The 19,939-nt window shown below is 38.1% G+C and overlaps 1 protein-coding gene across 2 annotated transcripts in view; it reads left to right on the forward strand.

The window, feature by feature from the left end:
• The first annotated feature begins 1,198 nt into the window (after window positions 1-1,198).
• The window catches only part of LOC109010050 (BEACH domain-containing protein C2), a 46,137-nt gene continuing 27,396 nt past the window's right edge, over window positions 1,199-19,939 (forward strand). For both annotated transcript variants that reach the window (XM_018990759.2, XM_018990760.2), the window contains exons 1-9: window positions 1,199-1,454; window positions 2,213-4,318; window positions 6,409-7,196; window positions 14,535-15,242; window positions 16,294-16,428; window positions 17,999-18,103; window positions 18,310-18,423; window positions 18,671-18,747; window positions 19,679-19,760. In XM_018990759.2, coding sequence (XP_018846304.2) covers window positions 2,272-4,318; window positions 6,409-7,196; window positions 14,535-15,242; window positions 16,294-16,428; window positions 17,999-18,103; window positions 18,310-18,423; window positions 18,671-18,747; window positions 19,679-19,760 — 4,056 coding nt within the window. In that variant the 5' untranslated portion in view covers window positions 1,199-1,454; window positions 2,213-2,271. The remainder of the gene's footprint in view (window positions 1,455-2,212; window positions 4,319-6,408; window positions 7,197-14,534; window positions 15,243-16,293; window positions 16,429-17,998; window positions 18,104-18,309; window positions 18,424-18,670; window positions 18,748-19,678; window positions 19,761-19,939) is intronic.

A 19,939-nucleotide genomic window follows, 5' to 3' on the forward strand; every position in this document is an offset into this window, starting at 1 on the left:
TCAATAATTTGTTATATATACATAAAAATAAAATTCTAAAAAACACAACTTAATATATGTTTCAAATTTTTGACGATAATATTTCATGAAATAATATTAATTTATTATTATTTTTATTATGAAATATTTAGAATTTATTTTCTTCATATAAATTATCAAGTGATCTTTTAAAATGTCATCTTTCATTATAATATATAAACTAGTTTATCAAGTTTCATGTAAAATCTAAATATTTTTGTGTACTAAGCATATAATGCTATAATTGAGACGTTAAATATTGTTTTTTACTCAAGGAAGTCTAAAGCATAAAACCTCTCAATTATTTTTCATATATGAAAATCATCAACATTAAATGATTTTTCTTATATGTTCATTTTATATTCCATATTAAGAAGCCTAATATTGTATAACAAAAAACACTTGGAGATCCATATTGATAAGTTTATAATTTTTCATAAACTTAGTTTTAATTTAATTTTGGTGAGGCCACATCATTGAAAACAAATAATATAAAAAAATTATACAAAATTTTGGAACTATTGAAAATAAAAATTGAAGAAAGACATTTTTATGTATATTAAAAATTTCGAAAGTTTTAAAGAACATATGACAATTGTAAAATTTTTGGGGGAGGCCATTTGCTATATTTATAGAATTATAAATAAAATATAGGATATATTTTGTCTATGTTCCCTTTTTTTTTTGTTTGATGGTTTTGAGTTATTCGGAAGGTTTAGACAGCGAGTTTAAATGAAATAAGATGAAAGTTAAAAGTTGAAAGTTTAATAAAATATATTTTTTTATAAGTAAAAGTTGAATAAAATATTGTTAGAATATTATTTTTTAATATTATTTTTATTTTATGATTTAAAAAAATAAATTATTTATTATATTTTGTATAAAAATTTAAAAAAATTATAATAATTAAATAAAATAAGATGGGAAGATAGAGCTGGTGCAAACAATCCCACAAATCGAAACAACCCCCTAGTCATTGTGGTGTTGTTGAGTTTACTTGCGATGTCATTGTGTCTTGGCTTGCAAGCCAATTGAAAAAAGAAAAAAAAGAAGGAAGGAAAGAAAAAGACCTTCGGGGTGCAACGGACAAAAACTAATCGTGTCGTGTGAAGAGGTTAAATTACCATTCAGCATGGTTGCCATGGCACTGTATATAAAAAATTGACTGGGCAAAGCAAAAGCAACAGTCCTAATTAAGTTCCTGAATCCACATCCACCATTCGCATTCAGAGCTCGCGCCCAATTCGCCTCTTCTCTCTCCTCTCCTCTCCGCGTCCCTCTTCCCCCCTTCTCAATCCATCCCTCTCCCTCTCTATCTCCATCCCTCACCGTTCATTCGTTTTTTTGATCACTTTTTCCGATTTCAATCAGATTCTCGGTGCAAAACCAAGACGTACTCGAACCCGACTCAAATCTTTTGGGATCCATTTGTCCAGGTAGTAATTTCATCCACTCTTTTCTCTCCATTCTTTAATTTCAAAAAGCTCGATCCGATCTTATTCATTGTGGAATTGCCCATCGATCAATGTAAGCCGGTCTCATGCGCCAGATCCATTTGCTGCATTGATCTATTCTTTAACGCTATGCGATCTCTTGTGGTTTTGGTAATTGGATATGTGTCTCGATGTACACTTGTTTGCCTGTACGCGATTGTTGATCTATGTTTTTTTGTCTTTAATACTCCCTTTCGTTTGATTCCTGAGAAATCCTTGGCAAGGAGCAGAGTATGATGTGTTGAATAGTCTGCTTCTGGGTTATGGGTCTTAGAAAATGGAAGGCCCGACTTAGCTGGGCCATAGATCCTATCTGTTTCTTTTTCTTGCATTCCATTAACGAATGTGGTTTCTTCTAGGGGTTTTTCTTGTAGTTTGTTGGATCAGTTGGTTAATTTTCAATTCCTGAAGGCTTCGTTAAATTTACATGGAGTTGCTTCTGGTGTCGTCTTGGAATTACTGCAGCATTCATCGATCATATTTAGAGGAATTATCCCTTACCTATTAAATACTTTAACTAAAAGACTACTTTCATGATCCATTACCTACATTTTGTGATTAATCACTAGTTTTAGATTGTTACAACGGGCACATTCTGTTTATTTCACTAGTTCGAATTAGATACGACCATATTTAACTCGGATTGTTCTTTCGAATTGGTGACGACTATATTTATCTAGTGTTTGTTCTAATATTTGTAGGTAACTCGGTATGTAATTGTTTGAGCCAGTATTTGCTAGAGTTTTGAAGCAACACTAATATGGAAGAAGAAGAAGAAACAAAAGAATTTATGGAAATTTCCACAAAGGATTCAGATGGTCATGAAGTTGTCAGCGGCATGCAGGAAAGTATGGGATCGTCTTATCAAGAAAATAGCAATACTGACCCTGGCATTGACACTGAGATTGGAGATAAAAATGTAGACGTGGATGGAGTTGATTCTGTGACTACAGTTGTAGATGAAGAACAGTTTGAGCAAGTATCTTTGAAGGATCATGAGAAGTTTGCTGGTGAATCTCAGGGCGTTGATGTTGATTCAAACTGGTCTTCAAATTCAGATAATGTGAAAAGCTCATCTGATCAATTTGAAGATGCATCTCGATTATCAGGCACATTCGGGGTAGAAACTAATTTTTCTGCAGTTTCTGAGATGAAAGATGATCACACTATATCTGGCCCTGGGCGAGAGAAACACTTAACTCAAACAATAAAGCAATCTTCCTCGTCGACTAGTCTTGATTCTTCTGGATACATGGATGCGGTATATTCTCCCATGAGTTCACCGCCAAAGCCCAGACCAAAAGCTGTTATGCCTAACGTCTCTCCTGAGTTGTTGCATTTAGTTGATTCCACAATTATGGGGAAGCCTGAAAGTCTGGAAAAATTAAAGAATATTGTAAGTGGTGAGGAGAATTTTGGAAGTGGGGATGAAATGGATGGAATTGCTTTCCTGGTAGTTGATTCGCTTCTCGCAACAATGGGTGGTGTTGAAAGTTTTGAAGAGGATGAGGACAACAACCCTCCTAGTGTTATGCTAAACTCTCGGGCTGCCATAGTGGCAGGTGATCTCATTCCTTCGCTTCCTTGTGCAGGTGATAGCAAGGTTAGCATGTCGCCTAGGACACGGATGGTTAGAGGATTGCTTGCTATATTACGGGCTTGCACTAGAAACAGAGCAATGTGCTCCATGGCTGGTTTGTTAGGAGTTCTTCTAAGCTCGGCAGAGAATATTTTTGTGAAGGAGGTTGGTTCAACTGAGAAAATGAAATGGGATGGAACTCCTTTATGCTACTGCATCCAATACTTAGCTGGGCATTCTCTTAGTGTTGTTGATTTGCATGGATGGTTGAGAGTCATTACAAGAACACTTACCACTGTATGGGCTACTCACTTAATGCTTTCACTGGAGAAAGCAATGGGTGGAAAGGAGTCAAGGGGGCCAGCGCGTACATTCGAGTTTGATGGTGAAAGCTCTGGTTTGCTTGGACCAGGTGAGAGTCGTTGGCCATTCACCAATGGTTATGCATTTGCAACGTGGATCTATATTGAATCATTTGCAGACACGTTGAATACCGCCACTGCTGCTGCTGCAATCGCTGCTGCTGCAGCGGCCAAGTCTGGAAAATCATCAGCTATGTCAGCTGCTGCTGCTGCTAGTGCACTTGCTGGTGAAGGCACGGCACACATGCCGCGGCTTTTCAGTTTCTTATCTGCTGATAGTCAGGGGGTAGAGGCATACTTTCATGCGCAGTTTTTAGTGGTTGAATGTGGTAGTGGAAAGGGAAAGAAGGCTTCTTTGCATTTTACTCATGCGTTTAAGCCGCAGTGCTGGTACTTTATTGGTCTGGAGCATACTTGCAGGCATGGGCTACTTGGGAAATCGGAGAGTGAACTGAGACTGTATATTGATGGAGCCCTCTATGAAAGTCGTCCTTTTGATTTCCCTCGGATATCCAAATCACTTGCATTTTGTTGTATTGGTACTAACCCCCCTCCTACTATTGCTGGTTTACAACGTCGGCGTCGTCAGTGCCCTTTATTTGCTGAGATGGGGCCTATTTATATCTTCAAGGAGCCAATTGGTCCAGAAAGGATGGCACGTTTAGCTTCTAGAGGAGGGGATGTGCTGCCTTCTTTTGGTAATGGAGCAGGATTACCATGGTTAGCGACAAATGACCATGTCCAAAGCATGGCAGAGGAAAGTTCCCTTTTGGATGCAGAAATTGGTGGATACATTCACCTTCTCTATCACCCCGGCTTGCTGAGTGGGAGATTCTGTCCAGATGCTTCTCCATCTGGTGCTGCAGGTTAAATAATTTCTATGTTATTTAACAAAATCTTGAATAACACCACGTTAAATATAAACAGTGAAATTTACATCTGCATAGCAAGCCATTGGTACCTTATACAGGGTAATCAAAATAGTAGATTTTTACCTGTACAGATGCATGTGCATTGGGGGCAGTATCAGTTAATTACTATTGGGCCAGGGAGAGAGGTGGGTGGGGGCTGGGAGAAGAATGGTATATTTGGTTAAGTAAAATTCTTATAATGTTTGAGGATTCTTGAGAAATTTTTTCGAGATGTATTGTTTATTGGGTTTTGTGGTAGTAGATAAGAATATTTGAATAATGTTTTTTTGAATATGTTTTGTATTGGGGTTTCTGAAAGTGGATAGGTAGAGTTGAAAAGTTTGAATATAATTTTTTTAGAGTAGTTTTTGTAAAAGTTGTTTTGATTTTTGTGTTTTTTACTTTTTGTAATTTTTTTTGAGATTGAAATATGTTTAAAGTTGAAAACTTTTATGAAAGTTTTTTGAAAACATTGTTAACCAAACATGGCGTAAGGTTTCATACCATAAGATTGTTTCCCTTTAAATCTTACAGTATTATTTTAACCATACAATGTTGCTCGTGTATATTTTTCATTTTTAGTCGAATGGGGTTTTATTGCTTACCAAAGAAGTTATTATTCTACCATGTTGTATTTTAAGTGTGATTTAATCGAATATAATGTTACCCCATTGTTGTTAATCGACCTTATCCAACTCAATAGTTGTTTTACTCAATTCTAATGTTTTGTAAATGTCTAAAAATGCTTGGAGAAGAAGTTAGTTTTTTCGTTAGCGTTGATATTTACAATACATGGTTCAGTGCAGAATTCTTTATTTTTCGGTTTTACGTGTATTTCTATGGTTTTTCAAAGAGTGAGGAAGGTTATTTGTAGTACATTTAGGGAAGGAGGTGCTTCCTAAAGGGGTTGACCAACATTTGCTCTTTAAAGAGCGTGAAAGCTGATCTGATCGAGTTGTAGTAAACCCTAGGGGTTGGCTTAAGTGGTAAGAGCCTTGGTCTTGGTAGTATGCTCCCTCCAGGTCTAGGATTTGAACCCTTGGGTGCAAACAATTTCTAAGGCCATGCCCCATCTGTAGAAAGCCGATGATTTACCGTGTGGTGGGGATATGTTATATGGGTCCGGGGTTTTAACTGGGTAAAAGAGGTTGCTTTTGCATGGTCTCCGGGATTCCTTGTCATAAAAAAAAGATGATCAAGTTGTAGTGTATTTAGGGAAAAAGGTGTTTTCTAAAAGGGCTTATCAAAGTTGACATCAAGGAAGATTGGTCTTTGCAAGACATTGAAGAAGATGGGTTCAAATGCTTATTTGGTGGAATTTATGGATGATAGTTGAATTAGTTCTACTTATCAGAAAAATTATTTGAATTAGTTCTATATCCTGGATAATGTTTAATCAAGTTGTAGTTCAAATGCTTATTTGATTGGTCCTTGCGAGGATGGTAATCAGATTGGTGTTTAGATTTGGCAAATTTTCAGGAAATAAAGTTATTTTCTTACTTGTTTCTTGCTTTCTAGCATGGAATATCAACCTTTTTGTGGTGATTTTGATGTCTAGTGCTCTTTTTGACCTTACATATCGCTAGCACGAGACGAATATATTTTTCAGAGCAATTACTTTTTGAAGATTATTTTTCAACCCTACATATGCAGAGGGGTTTAAGGGAAATATAAAAAAACGTGTCAAGTTAGGGAATTATCTATTGAGAAGATTGAGAGATAACTATAACCAATAAAAAAATAGATTGAGAGATAACTTTAGAAGTTATAACCGAATGATCAAGTTTGTAGATGTTATACAGAAGTATACATAGCTTTCAGATATCATTTGGTGATTGTTAGGGAATTGATGCATGAATCCGTAGAAATACCTTTAATAATGTGTATAAATCAAGTAAACCCTTAGCGTTTATGTATGCACACACAAATATTTGTCATATACTTTTCTTACTTTTAAGGAATATGAAATTTCTTGTGCTGTGCCTTGAATAGCTTGCTAGCCTGCTTGTGAATTCCTTCTAAATTATCCATTAGTGATGATTCAGGCATCCTTCGACGACCAGCCGAGGTTCTTGGGCAAGTCCATGTTGCTACACGAATGCGACCAGTGGAGGCTTTGTGGGCCTTGGCCTATGGTGGCCCCATGTCTTTGCTTCCACTGACGGTAAGTGATGTTGATAAAGATAGCCTAGATCCACGACCGGGGAATCTTCCCTTTTCATTGGCCACTGCTACTCTTGCTGCCCCAATATTCCGTATTATTTCTATGGCTGTCCATCACCCTTGGAACAATGAAGAGCTGTGTCGTACCCGAGGGCCTGAGGTTCTGTCAAGAATCTTGAATTATCTTTTGCAGACTTTATCTTTTCTTGATGCTGGAAAGCCTGATGGTGTTGGAAATGAGGAACTAGTTGCAGCCATTGTCTCCCTTTGTCAATCTCAAAAGATTAATCATGCTCTCAAAGTGCAGCTTTTCAGCATGCTGCTATTGGATCTGAAAATTTGGAGCTTATGCAACTATGGACTGCAAAAGAAGCTTCTATCATCACTTGCAGACATGGTATTCACAGAGTCATCAGTAATGAGAGATGCAAATGCCATTCAGATGCTTCTAGATGGCTGCAGAAGATGCTATTGGACGGTTTCTGAAAAGGACTCGGTGAATACTTTTTCTCTAGATGATGCAACGCGTCCAGTCGGTGAAGTGAATGCTTTGGTTGATGAGCTCCTAGTGATTATTGAACTTCTAGTTGGAGCAGCACCTATTTCTATGGCTTCGGATGATGTCCGTTGTTTGCTAGGGTTCTTGGTTGACTGCCCACAACCCAATCAGGTAACATTTGGATTTGGAAGATTATTTTCCTCTAGTAGGATTCATGTTGGGGTGGCCGTTTGCTTGATGCTGTTAATCTCTGTTTTTCTTCTCTGTTTTGTCTTATGTATTGTTGACTTTTGCTTTTATAGTTATTCGTTTTGAAATGCTAATGATATATTTCTTTGTGAGTTTTAGACATAAAAAACTATGTATTGACGTGGGTTTGATAATATTATTATAAGGCCTTTCTGATGGTACATGCACATATCAACTCACAATTGTGTATCTATATATATTGTGTGTACATGAGTTCCCTGCCTTATTTATTTATTTATTTATTTGCATCAATTGCATTTAGCATTAGTTTTTTTTTTTTTTCTGTAAATGATTTTTGTCTTACGCAATTGCTATTTTCCCTTGCATCTTCTAATTGTGTTAGATTAAGATTTTGCGCGGGAATTTGAAAAAGAGTTCTGAGCCAAAATAGCGAGTTAGTTAATTGAGATAATAAATGATATTGATTGCAAATTTGTTAAATTTTACATATAAAAAAATTACTGATAAAAAAAACATATAAAGAAATTGCTAAATCTCTTATGTGTGAAGTATGTATATATTCTAGTATGAAGAGATAGACATACATGAACCATTCGACATTTAATTTTCAAATTTTCCTTGTATCTTTCAATTGTGTTGTTAGATTATAAGATTTTCCATGTCAAGTAGAAAGAGTTCTAAGCCAAAGCAGTGATTCAGATAATTGAGATGAAAAATAATACATTTGATTGCAAGAAGTTATTTGACAATTTGATCTTAATTTCATAAATGTACTTCCTTTCTCCTTCTGTGCTGCCTGATTACCTCTTATTTTTTTTTTGATAAGTAAAATAAGACTAATAAATCACCAAAGTAACACGATACAAAGAAAATGCCCTGTTTATGAAGGCATGTTGGAAACTAGGAATTCATGAAGGTCCATGCCATTTAAGTCTACAGCAATGGCCCAAGTACAAAGAGTTCTAAAAAATAACAATTTTAGCTCCTCCACAGATCTCTCTTTGTCTTCAAAAGTCCTCTCATTTCGTTCCTGCCATAGACACCACATAATACAGATAGAGATCATCTTCCACACTGCTTTAATCTGTCTCATCCCACGGATAGAATTCCAGCAAGCCAATACATCCAAAACTGTTTCCGGCATCACCCACGCCATATCCATCCTTTTAAACACCTCGTCCCAAATAGCCTTAGCTATCTCACAGTGTAAAAGTAAATGATTTACCATCTCACCCCCGCTTTTACACATACAGCACCAATCTGCAATAATTATCCTCCTCTTTCTTAGGTTATCCGTAGTGAGGATCTTACCCAAAGACACTGTCCACACAAAGAAAGAGGCTTTGGGAGGAGCCTTATGACGCCAAAGCTTTCTCCAAGGAAACTGTATCTCTGGCTCTTGTGTGAGAACCTTATAGAAAGAGCGAGCTGAGAATACCCCTTTCCCTGCAGGATGCCACCACAACTCATCTTCCTGCTGAATGTTCGGTCGAACAGAATATAAGAGGCTATAAAATTCTACAAAACTTTCCATCTCCCAATCCTGTGCCGCCCGGTTGAAATTGATGTTCCAGTGAATGTTTCTACCTGAGACTGAGACTTTCATAACCTCCGCCACTGTGGCATCTTTGTTACTTGCAATCAAGAAAAGAGACGGAAACAGATCTAGTAGAACACTGGTACTACACCATGCATCCTTCCAAAATCTGATCTTGACACCTGTCCCCAAGTGCAATCTAGTGTATCGCTGGAAAACCTCCCATCCTCTTCTAATGTATTTCCATAATCCCTTACCCTCTGTTCCTCTAACTTCTCTGGTACACCACCCCTCCCCTAGATCACCATATTTGCTTTCAATCATAGTCTTCCATAAGGCCTCTGGTTCCTTGGTATATCTCCACAACCATTTGCCTAGTAAAGCCCGATTAAAAACTCTCAAATTTCTGACACCCAAACCGCCATTGGAGATAGGCCGACATACCATCTCCCACTTAACTAAGTGGAATTTAAACTCCTCACCCAAGCCCCCCCACAGAAAGTCTCTCTGTAACTTCTCAAGTCTACCCGCCACACTTGTTGGTATAGGAAATAAGGATAAAAAGTAGGTGGGAAGGTTGGAAAGTGTACTTTTGATTAAAGTAGTCCGACCTCCTTTCGACAAATACATTCTCTTCCACCCTGCTAATCTCCTCTCTAATTTTTCAATTACTGTATCCCATATCATATGAGACTTCGGTGCTATACCCAACGGCAATCCCAAGTAAGTCATAGGTAAAGACGCAATTTTACACCCCAGAATGCCCGTCAAATCCCTTATATCTTGAACTTCTCCAATCGGTACCAACTCAGATTTATCATAATTCACTTTCAAGCCAGATACTGCTTCAAAACACAGCAGCAATGCCTTCACCGCCCTCAACTGAGCGTGATCAGCCTCACACATGATAAGCGTGTCATCTGCAAACAACATGTGAGAAACAATTGTAATACCCCTACTCGGTGATCCAATCTGGAAACCACTGATGGAACCATTAGACACTAAGGCTGAGATCATCCTACTCAATGCCTCCATAACAATGACAAAAAGTAGAGGAGATAACGGATCCCCTTGTCTCAAGCCACGAGAGCTTGGGAAGAAACCCTCTGGGCTACCATTAATCAACACCGAGAACCGTACCGTAGAAATACACCATCTGATCCATGATCTCCACCTCTCACCAAACCCACACCTACCCAGTAAATAAAGAAGGAAATCCCAATTAACATGATCGTACGCCTTTTCCATATCTAATTTGCACATAATCCCTGTTTAGCCCATCTTCAATCTACTGTCGAAGCATTCATTAGCAATAAGAGCTGCATCAAGTATCTGTCTACCCTTAACAAAAGCATTCTGTGGTTTGGAAATAATCTTCTCCAATATCCCACTTAATCGATTTGCAAGCACTTTTGCAATGATCTTATAAGCACCATTCACTAAGCTTATAGGCCGAAAATCTGTGATCTCAATGGCCCCTACCTTTTTAGGGATTAGTGCAAGAAAAGTCGTGTTAAGACTTTTCTCAAACTTTCCTAACAAGAAAAACTCTTGAAATACCTTCAAAAGATTTGCTTTAATTACCTCCCAACACTCTTGGAAAAAACCCATAGAGAAGCCATCCGGTCCGGGAGCCTTATCTTTTGCTATCTTTCTTACCACTTCAAATACCTCTTCCTCTTCAAAAGCCCTCTCCAATCTGGTAACATCCCCTAGTTCAATAGTGTCAAAAGCCAAACCATCTAACGTAGGCCTCCAACCCACCTCTTCCGTGAGAAGCTTTTTGAAGAAAACAACCACATGGTCTTGGATAACCTCTTCTTCTCTATTCTCAACCCCTTCAATTCTCAGCACTTCAATGTTATTATTTCTTCTATGTGAGTTTGCAATTCTATGGAAAAACTTCGTACTCCGATCCTCTTCCTTCAACCAAAAAGCTCTTGATTTTTGGCGCCATGAGATTTCTTTCTGTAAGATTAACCTCTCAAGATCAGCAACCAACAAAACTTTTTGTGCTTGTTCCTCTTCATTTAGTGGCCTCCCTTCTTGTAATCTTTCAAAATACTGAATTTCCATCAACTTGGAATTTTTGTTCTCCTCCACATTTCCAAAAGTTTGTTTATTCCACTCCTTTAGATCCATTTTTAAGGCTTTCAGTTTGTTTGCAAAAATGAAACTGGGTGTACCTTCAAATTGATACGAAGTCCACCATCTTTTAACCCTTTCCACAAAACCTTCTGACTTCAACCACATATTTTCAAACTTAAAACACCTTTTGCTGTTACGAACACCTCCACAATCCAGTAGAATAGGCCAATGATCCGAAGTTATACGACTCAAATGCTTTTGCCATACATCCGGAAAATGGCTTTCAAACTCAGGAGAAATCAGAAAACGATCCAAACGGGACCATGTCTGATTATTTGACCAAGTAGCTGGACCCCCTGCTAATGGAAGATCTACCAAGTTTAAATCAAAGATAAACTCTGAGAACTCCAGACTTGCTGGTCTCAATCTTCTACTTCCCAGACTTTCACTCTGGAAGCGCACCACATTGAAATCCCCCCCAATACACCATGGGAGGTCCCACCAACTTTGTACCCCTGCAAGTTCATCCCATAAAATACTTCTATTGACATCTAAGTTAGGCCCATACACTCCTGCAAATGCCCACAAGAAATCATCTGATACGCTTTTAAAAGAACACGCTACCATATATCTCCCTATGTACTCCTTCACTTTCTCTACTACCCGTCTATCCCACATCATCACAACTCCTCCCGAAGCCCCTGAAGAGGCCAAATATACCCAATCTACATAAATATTACTCCACAAACTCCGGATAATCCTCCTACTAATCAACTTCAGCTTTGTCTCTTGTAAACATACTATGTCCGCTTTCCATTCACGAAGTAGACGACGAATCCGAAGACGCTTCTCTACCTCGTTTAGACCCCGGACATTCCAAGATAAAATCTTAGGCTTCATTGGAGAACATTCAGCCCCTTCCCATTTGCCTTCTTCCTACTAGAACTTGCTTCCGAGTTCATCGACCACATTAATCTTTTTAATTCCCGACTCTTCTTTGTGCTCCCCCTCTTTTTTTGATGATGGCCAGCTTCCATAGCAGTTAACAAGGCTATAAACTGCTCTTCATACCCAACACACTCAATTCCCACAACATGTTGAATTTCTTTAGCTTTATGAATAACCCAATCTAATGCTTGATCTGGGAAATAATAATTTAATGGGGTAGGATTCCCCATTTTATTATTCTGATTCTGAAATTCACTTCCCATAGAAAAATCCTCCAAACCACATGGGATGAAAAGTTCATCTTCCACAGAATGCATGAAGTCATCCGAGTCTTCTTCAACCTCAACCAACTCGAGGTCCTCTACTGGTCTCCTCGACCCTGCCACTGGAAATAGAGACACCCCAGCCTCCCTCATCCGCAAGCTCTGATTCTCCATAGCCGAAGGAACCCTAACTTCTACTCCTAACAGGGGATTTTGAGCACAAGACTCCGGCGAGACCACACCGGCGACTCCCACTACCTCTGTCGGCGCTGTCTGTAGCTCCTTGAACTCTGTCGGCGTCGTTTGTATGCTGTCCGGCACGAACCCGAGCCCTTGAATCTCGATGGAGTGTATCGGGCTAGAACTCGGTTTCGCGAGTTCTGTTGGCCCGGATCCAGACCCGTTTAATTGGGTCCTGGATAACGACCCGCCTGAATGGGCCTTAAGCTGTGGTCCGAAAGTATGGGCCTTAACTTGAGACGGCCCAGCCCCAACTTGATCTTGTGATTTAGCCCGGCGCCATACGTTCCATCCTTTGCTGTATTTACCCTTCTGTTGAGCCTTTTTCCGAGTGAATCTCAGCCCATCAACATCCTTCAGCTTATCTGCTCCCTCACTTTCCTTTAATGAACCGACAAATGCTACGATAGTAGCCATATCCTTCTGCAATGCGCGCAACTGCCCCTGCATTTCCAACAACTTCCTTTGCATTTCCCATGTCTGACAGTCGACAGTGGCCCTGCCATGGGCATGGTTCACCGTACCATCACGTTGCATACGTCCCTTACCTCTGTCCAATACCTTCGCACCAGCCACCTTCTCCTTCGCAGCTCTCGGTATCGACGTCGCAAGAACCTCCTTATACGATCGCTCATAGTGTTTCAGTTTTCCTCTTCCATCATTCGGTTTGGCTCCTCCATGCAGACCACCTTCCTTTGTTTTTTCTTTCCCTTGCTCTACCAAAGCGTCCCTCATCTTCCTCCATCCCCAACCATTCTCACCTTCTGGGATACATAGCATATTTCTTCTTCCCCCCTGACTATACTCTGATATTTCAACGTATCTTCCTTTCCTATTTTCACAACGTTGAGCAATAAAACTACAATACCCCTCACGTGTTGCCGAGTATACCTCCTTTTTTCTGCTCAAGCTCTCCTCTAACACCTTCCCAAGCCAATGAATAGAGGAGAAACCCAGCAACACCGAGTTTTCTGTCTTCCAGCTTCTCTCAGTAATTCTCAGACCACCACCTCCACATAATGCTATAGTGAAGCACTTAGACTCAATAACTAGTTCTATAACACGACCCATCTAACTAACACCAATCAACCCACGTTGGTGAAGCAAAATGAATCAAGAACCAGACCCAGAATCATGAACCAGACCAAGGAAAAAATGCATGTGTACGGAGAGAAAATTTTCTAGGAGAGAGAAAGCTGAATGGAGAGAGAAAGCTTACCTCTTATTTTTTCATTTGAAATACAATTTATAGAACAATATGAAGGGGCCTTGTAGTCTTGGTTCAAATAATCTTCTTTCTTAACTGTTGCATGAGTTGTCTCTTTAAAGTTAATGTAGAAGCTCTCAACCAATTGCTTCATATGGTAGCCACCCAGTCATTTTTAACATTGAAAAGCCTCAATGGTCCAAACGTTAAAAGCCGTGCTTCTGATTTGTTGGCCAGAACCTCTGACCATTTAGCAGAATATGCTGTAGATGTTAGTAAAATAAACAGATTGAGTTTAGTGATTGTGGCGAAGTTTTTCATTGTTGTTAGAGAAAACAGATCTAAGTTATATGCATTTTACAAAGACTGTTATTTTCATTGCTGTAAAGAAAAAACAACTATTCTGTGTAACACAGTGCTAAACTGACTGTTGAAAACTACGTCAATAGGTTAATCTAATTACCTTGTCAAAGAACATTTTTTGTTGTTGAGAAAGTAGCACAGAGACTTGCTCTTGTACACTCAGAAAGGAAGGCGAGACTGCCGGCACTTACTCATATCCATCCAAATAGTGTGGACTAGCTTCTTCGGCTTATGATACCTCAATCCCGAAGCCTTCGGAGTATCTTTTTGATAGGCGCCTCTATCTGTATGGGGAATTCGCTGCTGATAGACTCTGATTATATTTCTTAGAAAGAGTTCTACTTTTGCATGGTTGGAGTCTAAGTAATCTGTGTTTTGTTGCCTTTTCTTTCTAGAACTAGGCAGTGATGAGTAACAAATTATCCACTACTTGTCCTCGCGAATATGGGTTGTGTTTAGTTCATGATGAAATTCAAAAGTAATCTGTCTGAAGTATCTGTATGATCATTTATAGGTGATGCTTTTGTACATGTCCCGTGCACTTGGGTTATTGCCTATCCTTATTATCAAAAAAGTTTTACTCATAAAAAAAGTATCTGTATGAACTATCTTATTTATTCAACTTTGAAGTGACTCCTATATTCCTCATCCAGGTTGCTAGGGTATTGCATCTGATGTATCGGTTGGTAGTACAGCCGAATACATCTCGAGCTCAAACATTTGCAGAGGCCTTCCTTGCATGTGGTGGGATAGAGACCCTTCTTGTTCTGCTGCAACGGGAAGCTAAAGCTGGTGACTCTAGTGCATTCGAAAGCATGACTGAGAGTGATGAAAGTCTGCCGGTCCATAGACCTGAACTTGATTGTAGTAGTGGGGTTCCTGAGAGAACTTGGGATGATGTGGAACCCACAGAGGATAAGGAACCTGTTTCAGATGAGAAAGATTATGGCTCTCAACCTCTCAAAAGTGGTATCAGCCCTATTGCCTTTTCCCCTGATATGAAATTCGAAAGGATGACCTCTGCTTCTGAGAATGTTTTTATTAAGGATTTGGGTGGTATAAGTCTATCTATTAGTGCTGACAATGCTAGAAATAATGTTTACAATGTTGACAAAACCGATGGGATTGTTGTGGGGATCATAGGGCTCTTAGGTGCTTTAGTAGCATCTGGGCATCTGAAATTTGGTTCAGGTGCTTCGACGGAGATAACAAACCACCTTTTCGGTAGTGGGCTGCATGATGGAAATACTATGTTTGATGATAAAGTTTCGCTTCTGTTTTATGCTTTACAGAAAGCTTTCCAAGCGGCACCAAATAGGCTCATGACCAGCAATGCATACACAGCTTTACTGGGGGCTTCGGTATGGCTTTAACTTGTTTTTTTCCCTCACTGATTATTTTGTATTTGATCATGTTCGATACTGACAATCATGGTCCAAATAAAATCCAAATATGCAATTGTTCCTATGGTTTTTGTTATTTTTTTTTTATAAATATTGATTTGGTAATATGTCATTGACCTAGCATGAGTGATACTCTCTCTCTCTTGCTCGCTGTCTCTCTTGTAATTAGGTATCATGTATGTAGGTAGGAATGTGTACGTGATATTCAAATTCCTAATGCTGTAGTATTCTTTATATTACAATGAAAGTTCTCATGGTCTTCACTTTCCATTGTTTGGTCCACATGATATTATTTGCATATCCATGTTCTTCCCTATTTGAAAATTAACGCTTTTGATAAGGTTATGGTGTCATTTACCATGGCTCTAGCTCGAGTCTTTGCTGAACCCTTATGGTGCCATTTATGTCGAGATAGCTTTTTTTTTTTTTTTTTTTTTAATGTCGGGGAACCTCTCCAAGGCAGAGCCCTTCGGACCCACCCCTATAGAATAAACCCTGGTCCCGTGCACGGCACCTTCAGCTGTAAATTTAGTATTCAATTGGATGAATTACATCTGGATGATAGTTTGCATTATGGTTAATACAATTGCAGTCCTGAAATTCTGCTTTCCTTATATTTTATTATTGGCTGCAGTAGTTGCCATCATAGTATTCCGCTTTTTTCTAAATAAGTTTTTAAGTTGCATTTTGTTTCAAGTTATCGTTATGCTTTCTGTATGGATTGGGTTTTGGATGGATAATTGATTTACAAATGCAATTCTTGCTCTCCATCTTTCTTAAGGACCTTTGAATTTCGAAGGGTTAGTTGTGTTAGTAATGCAATCTTCGGTGTTGAGATTATGTCCACACAATTTCATTGTGCTTGATAGAAGTTCTTTTGAGGGTCTCTTGTAACACCATTGAAAAATCACTTTCAGAAGAAGGGGATTATCTATGCTTTATGAGCTATGCAGGTTTATCTTTGAAAGTAACAATCTGGTTACTTTATCCTGGTTTATTTTTGTTTCAGATTAATGCTTCTTCGACCGATGATGGGCTGAACTTTTATGATTCTGGTCATCGCTTTGAACATTCACAAATTTTGTTGGTTCTTTTGCGTTCACTTCCATATGCATCTAGGAGCTTGCAAATTCGAGCTCTACAGGTACTTTTTCTTGTTTCTTGCACTTCAACTTATATATTCTTTTTTTTCACCTATCAAAATTGTATTGAAAAGAGAAAAAACTTTACTTCTTGCATGAATTATGCTTGCAGATTTTGATGCAATCTATTATTTATGGCCTTGTTTTCGGATGTCTGTCGAGTGAAGTGAGAATCAGAGTACTTTCAGATTTTTGAGGGAGGTCATTAGACTTCAATAATATTGAGATTATAAGATTTTCAATTTGCTTAAATCTTGGAAGCATAGAAAGGATTGCCAGATGGGTTGAACTAACATGAAAATTAGTTAATGGCTGTTCATTGTAAAGGAGACCATTGGAGGTTATATCCTCTATATTAGACTGAGGCTTTTTTTTTCGTCCAATGGTAGTATGCACACATATTTGCTTCCAGCCAAGTGTTGGAGGTCGTTTATGGTGCACTGTCAATTGCTATAAAGATTAACACTTCCATTATTTTTTTTTATCGGTAAACAAAATCTTATTGATCAAAAGAGTAGGCAAGAGCCCAAGTATACGGGACATATACAAGAGCAATGCCTAAGCGTGCTAGTTTAGTGATACAAGGAATTCATGAAAGGTTATGCCATGAAAATCAATTACAATCGAACAATGGAGTAAAGTATTGAATAATAGGTTTCTAAGCTCATCTGTTGACCGCTCTTAATCTTCAAAACTTCTTTCATTCCTCTACCTCCAAATGCACTACCATAAGCATATTGGAACCATCTTTCATATTGATGCAATTTGAGAGTTGCCCCCAATGCCTCTCCAAGAAGCTAGGAAGTCGCTTACCCTTCTCGGCATCACCCAAGCTAATCCCATCCGAGCAAAGACTTCATTCCACTAAGTCATGGCAATCTCACAATAAAGTAGTAGATGGTCAATAGACTCTCCGCTCTTCTTGCACATACAACACTAATCCATGACTATGATTCGACGTTTGCTCAAGTTATCTAGAGTGAGGATATTCCCCAAAGAAGCTGTCCATGCAAAAAATGCTGCCCTTAGAGGTCTAAAACATGACTATGATTCGACGTTTCCTTAACGGACTCTCTGATCTTCTTACCCTTCTCGGCAACACTTTCATGAAATTTAGTTCAAGGCTTGCATTTGTGATCCATTTACAACAAGTATTAATTGCTTGAATTTCTTCTTAAGTCACCATTTGTCCCGAGAGTACTAATAGGAAATATTAATTTAATTGTATAAATTATATTCTCTAACTACTTGTAAAAAAAATTATATTCTCTAACTAGTGGGTCCAACACATGGAAATATTTAATTGAAGTGGCAGGTGAAGTGTGAAGTCAGAGTTCGATCAAATTTATGACTTCTGTTTTGATACCATGTTAAATTCTATTTGTCCCAAAGCTTAAGTTGATGGGAAATGATGAATTTAATAATTTTAATTATATTCTTTAACATTTCTTGCTGCTATCCTCTTATAAAAAAAAAATTCTTGCTGTTATTGTTTGCTTTTTTGCTTCTCTGGATTTTGGTTCTTCTTGATACTTTATTTTAGCTCTAAGCTACTCGTCTATATGGTTTCAGGATCTTCTGTTTTTGGCTTGCAGTCATCATGAAAATAGAAGCAGTTTGACAAAAATGGAAGAATGGCCAGAATGGATTCTGGAAATTCTTATCTCTAATTATGAGGTGATACAAGAAGACTTCGGTTTGAACTATCTTCTTTGTTTTTAAGACCTCAAATGTTTTAGTCACACAAATAAAGTGCAAACATGACATCTAGTTAGGATACGGAAATATCAGTTTTTAGTGGTGATGCCTGATCTTGTTTGTTGAAATATATGCCAATATGAACCAATCCTTGTTTTATAGATTCTAACTGTACTGTTTTACAGATGCTTGCAGCCAAAAACTCTAATTCTACAAGCTTAGGAGACATAGAGGACATCATACACAACTTCTTGATTATCATGTTAGAGCATTCAATGCGCCAGAAGGATGGATGGAAGGTTATTTCACTAGTATTTTCTTATCAATTCCGTGGATTTTGAGTGATACTCGTGCTTATTGGTTCTGTTGTTATTATAGTAATGACTTCGATACAATGCCGTTTTGTAATATGGTAAATTGAACATGCCATGTTCTTTGCATTTAATTTGGAGTTGGGTTATTATCATCTTCATTAGATTTTGCTTCCTTACTCTCTTAACAGGCCAGTTTCATTTATATTGTTTGGTTATTACTTCCTTTTTACAGGATATTGAAGCTACAATTCATTGTGCAGAATGGCTTTCTATTGTGGGTGGGTCTAGCACGGGAGACCAGCGGATCAGGTACTATTATTTATCTCTGGCCCGTTCTGCAAACTTTGTCTAGTATTTTTTCAGTAAATATTTTACTTTTCTGTTTTGTTCCCTCTGTTTTACTGTGCTTTTGTTTCTTGACTCTCTTGACTCCATAGTTGGCGAGATGCTTTTCCACACAAACACGCACACAAGTTTTGTATGGAGATCATAACCTTGATTACACTGTTTCTTGACTCCATAGTCGACAAGATTTTTGTCTCTTTTTTCCCCTCTTTGTTTTGGAAGAGGTATTGGTCGCTGTTTAAGGTTCAACTGGGCAAGTGGAGGGTTTTGGGTGTGGAATAAAAGTAAATTTTTTTTTTGGAACAATTTGAAGTCCGTTCATCGTCTGCTGATGTGTTGAAATCACCTGGTTTCACTTGCATTGGCTCATTCTCTATTATTTATAAAAAATACTATTATAATAAATCAAAACAAATACAAACACGTGCATTGGTATCTGACTTTAGGTGCTGGATTGAGACACAGCAAAATGGTGAAAATGGCTTTGCAGAACTCTTTGAACAGAAAAATAGGACAATACAGAGCGGCCCTTAGAACTGTAATTCTCTATCATATTTAGGATTTATGGTTAGCTTGATATTTACAGAGTCCTGTGCCTTAACTCGTGGTCTGTCAAAGACTATTGGAATATTTCTCTATCATTCTGATATTAACTTTCATGAGGTTTTTCCGACTTAAATGCTTCTTTTTGTTGGCTTGCTTCAGAATAAAATGATTGATCGTTTTCTAGTTGCCTAGCAAAAAACTATATACAGCATACAAATGAATTTCACAGAGGCTAATTTATAATATATATTTGAATTAAAAATTTCAGCAACAGTTAATGTTTTTCTTTCATCTTGGAACTCTAATAATTTGTCAACCAACTTTTGGTTATCTTCTTCAACTTTTAAAGACGCGAAGAATCATTGCCTATATTTAAAAGAAGGCTGTTGAGTGGCTTGCTGGACTTTGCTGCAAGAGAACTACAGGTTCAGGTAACCTTTGTTATGCATATTAAGTTTCCCTTATTTGTTAGCGACATGATGTCAGTTGTTATGCATTTTATTAATTTTTGTAGATCTTTTGTCAATCTGTCTGATATTTAATGTCTTCTCTGTTATTACACTAATTATTGAACATTTCTAGAAAAAGGGCTGTGTAGTTCAAATGTACC

The sequence above is a fragment of the Juglans regia genome, chromosome 12, assembly GCF_001411555.2.
Source record: "Juglans regia cultivar Chandler chromosome 12, Walnut 2.0, whole genome shotgun sequence".
Taxonomy (NCBI): Eukaryota; Viridiplantae; Streptophyta; class Magnoliopsida; order Fagales; family Juglandaceae; genus Juglans; species Juglans regia.